Here is a 9331-nt window from a genome sequence, read left to right as displayed (position 1 = left end):
TCGTCAGGGTCAGAGGTAAGCGGCGTGGCCCGGGCTTGCTTGTACCAGTCTGTCGTCGTACTTTCACTCCTCTAATTCACAGCCTCCCACCAAGTTTCAGCCTCTCCCAACCTGTAATTTTCTGGGGTGGGGGAAATAGTCCAAGTGAGTGTGGCCATGTGCCCTGGACACCTGTCAGGCAGAGGACTGAGCGGGAGCGGGGTTGTGGATGGGCATTGTGAATGAGGCGGGGCCATTCCGGACGCGGACCTGGAAGTAAAGTGTCAGCATTCTTCCTGAGAGTCCTTTCCTGTGTCTGCTCCCCGGCTCTCACCCTACATGGTAGACAGGTCAGGAAAGGGCCAGGGGGCTAGTTCTAGAGCGTCTCACTCAACACGCAGTGCCCCACCACGTACCCTTGCTGAAAAATGCCGTCACGGGCCCTACGAATACGTGCTGGGTTGCAGGGTGGTCCTTGCCCTAGAGCAGGGAGCAGGGGTGAAAACTGGTTGGTTTCTGTGTCTGAAGCCAGGACCCAAATGGGAAAGCCCGTGAAGCACTGGATGACTCACCTGGATTGAAACCAGGGCAGCCCCTGTCCTGCTCCAGCCCCTACTCCGAACTGTGCCCAGGAGCATGGGCACTGGGAATGGAATCCAGGTTGAGAGGTTGGGCTTGAGCTGTCGTGAGAAGGGACCCCACAGCTGAGGTCCAGGGAAGGGAGGGACCTGCCCAAGGACAAATGACTGAGCTGGTGGCACAGCTGAGCCCCTCCTCAAGGGACTGACAACAGCTCCTCCCACACCCAGAGGGAGGAGCCATGTGCAATCTGGACAGAGCACAGGTTACACTGGAAGCTGAGGGCTGTGGGCGCTTTGAGCTCCAGCATCCACAGTTCAGGACCCAGGCGGAGAGGGATTCCCTCTGCCTGTTTGACTTCTGGGATTCCTGGATTCTCTTAGCCACTGGGTTGGTTCCGTTGACCCTGTGGGGCACCGTTAGTGGCCTGTTTACTAAGACTCAGTACCTGCCCTGGATAGGACGTCAGTGCCTGCTTGCCAAACTCACCTTTGTCTCTGCTTATTGAGCGACTAGACAAATCCTCTTTTTTTTTTTAATTTAAATTTATCTTTAATTCATTGCAGCATAACATGAGTTAGAGCTGCTCTAATACGTCAATTCTTCAATTTGGTCTAAAGGCAAATCAAACAGTCCCTTTTTCAGAAAAGTAGCTTCTGACTTGATCAACGTAACATATAACCATCTTTAATATTCAGAGTTGCTATAGATTGATGCTTACCCCCCAGGCTGCGCCATGGAGCCAGACTTCTGACCTTATACACAAGTCAAAATGGTAAGGCATATACAATAATAACATAAATATATAAATACAAATAAATAGATGGATACACACATTGACATATGTGTGTGTGTATATATATATATATATATATATATATATAAAATTCAAAAATAAACATTTGTGTGATGTCATAGTTTACAAAGACTGTTAATATCTATCCCTTGGAAACTCTGGCTGTTTTTTCAAATGTCCCAGAAATGAACTTATACTCAGACCCTTTTTGATTTCTGTATTCTGCTCCTTATGGCTTCTACATCATCAGGATGGACAAATCCTCTTGAATCTGTTTGTCCATCAAGGACGTGGGGAAAATCCCCTTCCCTGAGAGGACCTGGGGCCTCGAGCGGGCTGCTTTTGCCTTTGATTTACCAACTGACAAGGACAGAAGATGTTTATAAAGCAGAAACCGCCCTCGGACTCACAACACTTGCCATCACTGAAGAGTCCCCAGGAGGAACAGAGCGACCCATTTGCTGAGCCGGGTCGAGCAGGGAGGAGCATCTTGAGAAATTTGAGTGCCTCGTGCCCGTCCAATGCTGCTCAGGTTCCAGGCTAGTTTTCTTCCCTGGTCTCCTTCCCCGGGCTCAAGTTCTCAACAACTGGGGCTGGAGGGTTTGAAGAATGCTGCTGACCCGAGTTCCTCCCCTCTGAAGACCCACGTGGGGTTGTCTGGGCTTCTTCCTGCTCTGCACCCCAAGTGTTCCCGCCCACAGTGCAGGCCAGAAAGAAGCCCAAGGACAAGGGGCAGAAAGCTCCTCAGGTGCCTACAGGTATGCCCCGTAATCCCCCCGATGAGTGAAGGTACAGTGAAAGCGAGGGAGCTGGCAGGACAGCCGCCGCTGGTCTCACCCCCGGCCCAGCCTGGCCGCATCCGCTGCGGCTTCTCACCCACCAGAGCTCTGACAGTCCCACTGCGGTACCACTGAGGTGCTGGGCTTGAACTTGAGTTAAGAAGGCCACGCACAGAGATAGAGGGAAGGTAAGGTGACCAGAAGGAGACAGGAGGGTTGAAACTGAACAGGAAAAAGAGCAAAAGTGAAGCCAGACACAGCACTGTGTAGATCAACGGCATTTCAGTAAAATAAGTTAAAAAAAAATAAAAGCAATGCCAGAATCCTATTTGGTCTTTTCTCCATTCTCCTTTATTCCATAAACACCTAGTTACAAGCTGCACAAACCAAAAAATAAAGGCAGAGAAGGATGTGGGGCAGATTTTTATGATGCGTAGCGGCTGGGAAGGGAGACTGGGCTGGGAACCGGTTCTTCCCTCCACACACAGCCCTGGACCAGGGCTGTGGCCCCTGCAGCGGGGAATCTGGGGAGGAGGTGGGCGAAGGTCCAGGGTCGCTGAGGCCCCTAAACCCAGAGCCCACCCCAAAAGCCCCTTCGATGCATGGCAGGGGTAGAACGGGGAAGGGAAGGAGTTTCAGAGATGGGGCAGCAAAGTGAAAAGTCAAGTTAGTGGATACAGAAGAAGTGGAGTCATCATGGTAAGGAGATTAAAGAAGGAAAACATAGGTAAGAGGGAGTGAAAGGCTCTCGCTGAGACCCCCAGGGAGACGTGGGGGCCAGCTGGCCTGTTAAGTTAATATTAAATTGGGAGTGGGAGTTGAAGAGGAAAAGTTATTTCAGGGGATGATTTCTCAGCCTCTCAGCCCGTACCTGGAGGGGGAAAAGAGATGAGCACAGGTCAAAAGGAAGACAAAATATAAAAGCCAGGGTTGGTGTCTCATCCCTCATTCCGGTGAGGACACTCTTCTGTCCTTCCGTACCGACTAAAACGTCGACTGTCAAAGGCAGTGTTTGCTGGACACATGGGCTGCTTCTGCCTCCAGGCTGAGGGCTGGGCACCACACGCTCTCCACCCCCGCCCGTGCCTGAGGCCTCAGCCCCCTCAGTACTTACACGAGAGGCCGAGGGCCCAGGGCCCTCACCAGTCATAGCGGCGGGACTGTCGAGAGGGGGAGTCCTCGGGTCCCTGGATGGCCAGGCGGGGAGGCCCCTCAGCCCTCCGCCCCCCACCGCCTGAAGCCTCGTGCCTCCGAAATTCCAGGGGGCGCTGCTGCCGGTATCGGGAAGTCTCCCTCCGCCACTCATCATCAAAGGCGGCGGCCTCACCTGGGGAGGACACGGAGACCACACACGACACCTGTGTACCGCCTGGCTTCCCGGGGCAGCTCACAACCAAAACCCAGGGCGAAGGCTGAAAGGCTGTGTGGGGGGATGTGCTGGGGAAGGGAAGCGACTTATTTAGCAATTTTGGATTCAACATGGCTCCTGGAAGCATGGAGGCAATCAGGGCTCCTGGCAGCATGGAGGCAGTCAGGGATGGGATGATTACTTAGTTACTTAGTTCAGTCCCACGCACACTGTAAGTATTTAATAAATATTTGTTGACTTCAAAAAAAGTAAGTAAGAAGAACTAAAAAACAACGGATCCAGACGGAGACGGGTAGATTACTGTCAGTATCTGACTTAGGTGACAAAGTTTGCCTTGTGCGGTGAGGACGTTGCCGGCACTGACTTAGCCCTTAAGCTGACAAAAAGACTCCGAGTAAGTTAAGAACATGGGACTCATCCATAACCTTGCCCAAGAAATATCTACGGAGATAGGGAGAGAGAGCTGCTATCTCCCGGCTCACGGGACCAGGGCAGGGGCTGCCGGCGGCCGGGAAGCGGGCCGGCGGGAAGCGGCACGGCGGGAAGGAAGGCTCACTCTCATCCAGGTTGATATAGTCCTGCCGCTCCTCCTGGTCCCCCGTGCGGTGGTTTCGGGAGCGCTGCAGGATGTGAGCCCGGTCTCGGATGTGATGCCCAATGGACATCTGCTCCAGCCCACTGTCCGAGTCCCGTACAGTCCTCCGAGTCTCCCGGATCTGGGGGGAGGCAGAGCATGGCACACTCAGCGGCTCCTTCCAAAGCCCGGCTACACCAGCCCAGAAAGGCCGCCCGGGACCCAATCCTGAAAAAAGCAGCCAGGATTTCTGTGGGGGCCATCCGATCATGCCTCCTCTGGGACAGGAGGAGCCCTCCAACTCACCCCGCCTGGGGCCGAGCGCATCTCTGCTGTCTCTTGGTAGACCTTGGGCGCGCCAGCGCCCGTATTGGAGTAGGAGATGACAGTGGAGGATGAAAAGGTCTGGCAATTACCTCCAGCTGTCATGTGCTCCTGAGGAGGGAAGGGAACAGCAGGGCTGTGTGGGGAGGGGTTCGCCTCCGGAGAAGGGATCCCTCCCTTCAGCCGCCTGTGCCTGCCCATATCTTTCTCACAAAACGTGAGAACCAGGAAAACATCAGGACTCATCATTACCCCCCAAATTCCTCTGAGTCCAACAATACGCCAGAAGGGCCTGAAGAGATGGAGCCTTAAGTGCATACTTCATAAGGTGCACTGCTGCTTCCCACTCAGGAACCCGCACTCTCAGGGCCCAGTGGCCTTATCCAGCTTGCACACTCCACAAGTACGCCCTTCCCCACTCCCGCCTCTGGGGACTCAAGGTGTTGCCAGCCATCACTGGGAACAGGGCCAGGGAAGGGGATGGGATAGGGCAAGAGTCTCACCATGTTCCCTATCATGTCGTTCATCATCCCAAACATGTCCATGAAGCCGCCCGACTGGAGCAAAGAGATGGAAAACAGAGTCAGAAAGCAGGGCCACGATCAGAGGTGGGCGCGCTCAGGCTCCCACAGGCTACATAGCTACACGTTCCCTCTCTCCCTGTCCTTCACATCTAGCAGCTGCTCTTCCTCATTCCTCGTGAACAGGACCAGGCCAGGCGCGCTTCTCTCCACGCTTCTCCTCCTGTATGCCGCTGCCCTCCTCCTCCTCAGTCTCTGCGGCTGCTCCGATCCCATGTTCCTTCTCCTGGCTGCCCTATTTCCTCCTACCTTTAGGAAGCAAACCAACGTCACTGGATTCTAACCTATAAGGGGTTGGTTCTGAAACTGCAGAAGCCACAAGCCATCTCTAGTTGGCCTTTCAACAGCACTTCCTTCCTCAAAGGAACAATTATATCAGGCAATTATATCTCCCTAATGGGTACCACTCCTAGAAGTACAGGAGCCAGTAAGTTAGCATCGTGAACTCACAGGACTCAGCACACAGCAGGCCCAGAGCTCTGTGAACACTACACGAGGATTCTAGGGTTACCCATAAGGCTATCCAAAGAGGCATATTTGGAAATAATATCTAAGGGTATAGAGCATGTCTGAGATGGAAGGACGCAAGGAGACGAGGACTCACCATTCCCAGCATCCCGAAGGGGGAGACAGCCCCAGCCTACAGGAAGACGTAAGGAACAGAAATTAGGGACCACATCCTATCTCATTACCATCCCAAACCAAGCCCATGGCCTCTGTTGCTTTTCCATCCTCCTCTCAAAAGGGGATCACAAAGCCTGTTTTTCCAGACCCCTTTCCCCACTCCTAGAAGGCATCCCACTTGCTAAGTTGGCCGTTGTGCAAGAAAAATCAAGCACTTTACTGACCACGCTCCAACCTTTTTTCGGGTCTCAGGTCTGTTGCAGCACCACTACCTGCATCCTGCGGCTGGCAGGCCTGGTCCCTGGCATGTTGCCATCTGTGATGCTGAGGAAGGGGCTGTATCCAAAGCCGCCCGACAACATCCGGTTCATGTGCTGACGGTGAATGGCAAAGGGGTCCCTGTGCAGGGAGTATATGGTGCGGGTGGCAGAAGGGCCAGCAGTCAGTACCTCCCACCCGCCCCTCCCCCAGAGAAAAGAGCCATAGGGAACCAGTGGCACAGATTTCCCCTCGAAGTCTGAGCTGGGGCTGAGTGGCCACCAAGTTGTGATCAGTGCCCGCGACGAGCCCAGATGTCTGGCTCAACTAGTCAGAGACCTGAAGTGGAGCGGATGCGTGCTCTAGAGCAGAAGGGGGAGGGGATACTCACATCAGGAACATGGGGTCCTCAGGCTCCACGTCCCTCATGAAGCGGAACATCCTGATTTTAGCTCCAGGAGGCTCCACACTGTGAAGATGTGGAGGCTCAAATGTTGGAGGCGGCCAGGCTTTTCGCACACCCGCTCAGGGCAGGGACTCTCAGAGCATGGTCCTTTTCCAAATACTGGAACTGGCCCCCCAAACTCCAGGGAGACCCTTCTGCAGGTGTTCAACATCACCCTCTAGGGAAAGCACAGCTCTTCAAACCTCTCCCCGAAGGAGGACCATGGAAAATTTTTCCAAGCCTGTTTTCTGCCTCCCCCACTCAGAGCCATCCTCTTCCCAAAGCCCTGGCCAGAAGCATACTCCCCTTCTCCCGACGCCACCTTTCCGCAGGCGAATGCCAAGTGCCGGCCCTCCGCCCGCATTAATGACCCCCACCCCGCCCCCTCCTCACACTCGGCCGCCGCCAGGCCTCCCCCGGGCGGGCCTCACCGTCCCCTCCGCGCCTGGCGGCGGCAAGCCCCCAGACCCTGCCTCCCTGCCGGGCGAGCAGGAGGCAGGCCTGACCCGCTCCCCTACCCGCAACCCAGGCTCCCGGGGACCCTGCAGCCCCACGGGCCGCTCCCACCCCGGACCGGCTGCCCGCTCCGCTCGAGCCTCACCGGTCCCCGATTCGGACTCAGCGGCCCATCCGGCCGGTCTCGCCTCTCGGTGCGTGGCAGGATCGGGGCTTGCGGCCCGGGACGCGGGATTGGTCCGGGCGTGAGCTGCTCGGCCTCCCGATCAGTCTCCTCGCACAGCTGCCACCTCTGTGCCCCTCCTCGGCCCACTGAGCCCGAGCCCCGGCCAGGCCCGGGCGGAAGTGACGTCACGATGGGACAGCCCGCCCGCCCCCCTTGGGCCTGCGGGGCTCCGCCCACGAGCGGGCTTGCGGCGGGAGCGCGAGCGCGCGCGCGCGCGCGCGCAGCTGGCTCCCGGGCCGCGGAGCAGGGACTCGCGGAGTCTTCCGGGACCAGGGGAGGGGAGGCCTCGTTAGTAACCTGGATTTGGGTCCTGTGGACTGGAGGAGGCTCCCTGTAAGGGTGTGGGGGAGGAGCAGAGGAGTCCATCGCCGCGAGGGGAGGAAGACGGAAGAGGACGCAGGCAGATTCCCATGGGGGGAGGGCAGGCTCCTCACGGGCCCCACGAGGTGGGGCGGATCCCTGGGGGAGCAATAAGCAGATTTCTACCCGGGAAGCTTTCATCCCAAGAGGGAGGAAGGGCGGCAGTTCTACGGGGGAGGCGCTAGGGACAGTCCCCTCGAGAGGAGGCGCGTTCCAGGCAGGGGCGGGGCCCTCGGAATGACGTAGGAGAGGAGGTGACGGTTCTGCCCAGGTCTTCCTCTGGCTTCGAGAACTCGGGCTGGGGCAAAAAGAATCCAGGTTGGGGACAGGCCGCCAGATGGCGCTCTTCGGCCAGGCTAGAAGTGCAGCCCCTTGGGAACTGGCATTGGCGAGGCTCCCGGACCCCCCCCTCAGTTACCCTGCTGTGAAGGGTCACACTGGGGAGAGGCCCTAGTTCTGAAACCTTTTCGTTTAATGCCAGTCTCCGCTTTCTCTAACTCCTGTATCGTCTGGAGCTCCCAGTCCGCACTGATCTTTTCTTGCCTCGAGTCAAGTAGGTAGGTAGGTCAAGGGTCTAACGTTTGGGAGAAGAAAGGGGTGGAGCGCTCCATTAACCAAGCTCACCCAGGGGCAGAGTTGCAGACAGGCCCAGGAGACCTGACTCGACTCGAAGGCCAAAGACTGACACTTTGACATACTAAATGTCTTGCATAAAATCTGGCCCAACTGGAGAGAAGGGCCCTCCCCCTGGGTGTCAGGGGATTTGGACTGTCTGGGGTGGACTTTAGACCGGACCCCTCCAGACTCCAGCTCTCCTGGTTCTTTACACTGGCCGCTAGCCACGTTAGCGGGCCTGACATCTGTGGGCCTGTGAGAGAGACTCGTTCCCATCCCCAGCACTTCCCTGGGGAAGGAGGTGAAGGGGGTCCCTGGTGACTCAGGAGAAGGTGGTGGGAGCGGGGCTTCTCAGGTTTCTTTGGACTTGATCATTATTAAAGAGGAAAAACACAATAGTGGAGACAGAGGGGAACAGAGAGAAATTAGAAGCTGGCAGACTGGCAAAGTTAAAGCCAAAGACAGAAAAAAAAGAAAATGTATTTTCCATTGATATTTCTGGGGAAGAGACTTAGTAAAATCTTTTATCTTCCAGATGCTCTATCTCTAAACATGCCCCGCCATGCAAGTGCCCCTTTTCCTCTTGCTCCCAAACAAAAGCATTTTGACATGTGATCAAGAATTGTCCCAGGAGAGTTCTGCAGCCCAGACTTAAGGAAGAGTGGGCCTTACCTTCCAGCCTCTCCCTCCTCATTTCACGTCCAGCCTTCCGCAGAGATGCATAGGAGATGCAGCTTAGCTTCTAGCCTCCTCCTTTGGTCTTTTTCCATTACCTTGTATCCTCTACCTACTGCCTTTACGTGTCTAGAGCTCTTTCTCGTCTTCCTTCCAAGACTTAAGAATCTGATATCAGGGACTTCCCTGGTGGTCCAGTGGTTAAGACTTTGCACTTCCACTGCAGGGGGCACGGGTTTGATCTCTTGTCAGGGAACTAAGATCCCGCATGCCGCACTGTGTGGCCAAGAAAATGAAATTTTTTAAAAAAATCTGGTTTATCAGTCATTTTTACCTTTGCATGATTTTAAATCAATTACCTCTCCTAGGAATATTTACAAATTACAGTTTAGCATCTAACTATGACCTGGGCTTTGTCTCAGGTTAAAAAGAGATCCTTGGGACTTCCCTGGTGGCGCAGTGGTTAAGAATCTGCCTGCCAATGCAGGGGACACGGGTTCGAGCCCTGGTCCGAGAAGATCCCACATGCCGCGGAACAACTAAGCCCACGTGCCACAACTATTGAGCCTGTGCTCTAGAGCCCCGTGAGCCACAACTACTGAGCCCACATGCCATAACTACTGAGCCCGCGTGCAACAGCTACTGGAGCCCGCACGTCTAGAGCCCGTGCTCCGCAACAGAAGCCACCGCA

At 55.5% G+C, this 9331-nt stretch overlaps 1 protein-coding gene across 1 annotated transcript; it reads right to left on the bottom strand.

The window, feature by feature from the left end:
* Positions 1–3272: 3272 nt before the first annotated feature.
* Positions 3273–6304, bottom strand: MLF2 (myeloid leukemia factor 2). The gene is made up of 7 exons (XM_007469405.1): positions 6255–6304; positions 5875–6004; positions 5586–5621; positions 4904–4957; positions 4383–4511; positions 4059–4218; positions 3273–3460 (listed from the first exon to the last, which is right to left on the bottom strand). The coding sequence occupies exons 1-7, from the start codon at positions 6302–6304 to the stop codon at positions 3273–3275; spliced, it is 747 nt and encodes a 248-aa protein (XP_007469467.1).
* Between the last annotated feature and the right edge of the window lie 3027 nt (positions 6305–9331).

Source organism: Lipotes vexillifer, unplaced genomic scaffold (genome assembly GCF_000442215.2).
Source record: "Lipotes vexillifer unplaced genomic scaffold, Lipotes_vexillifer_v1.1 scaffold395, whole genome shotgun sequence".
Lineage (NCBI taxonomy): Eukaryota > Metazoa > Chordata > Mammalia > Artiodactyla > Lipotidae > Lipotes > Lipotes vexillifer.
This window is presented reverse-complemented; position numbering and strand designations above follow the sequence as displayed.

What these genes read in the sequence shown, in the direction of transcription:
- MLF2 (XM_007469405.1), bottom strand. Translation starts at nt 6,304, where the DNA reads ATGTTCCGCTTCATGAGGGACGTGGAGCCTGAGGACCCCATGTTCCTG. An exon ending in GAGGACCCCATGTTCCTGAT is followed by an intron (nt 6,005 to 6,254) that starts GTGAGTATCCCC and finishes CTCCCTGCACAG; the next exon opens with GGACCCCTTTGCCATTCACC. An exon ending in CCAGCCGCAGGATGCAGGTA is followed by an intron (nt 5,622 to 5,874) that starts GTGGTGCTGCAA and finishes GTCTTCCTGTAG; the next exon opens with GCTGGGGCTGTCTCCCCCTT.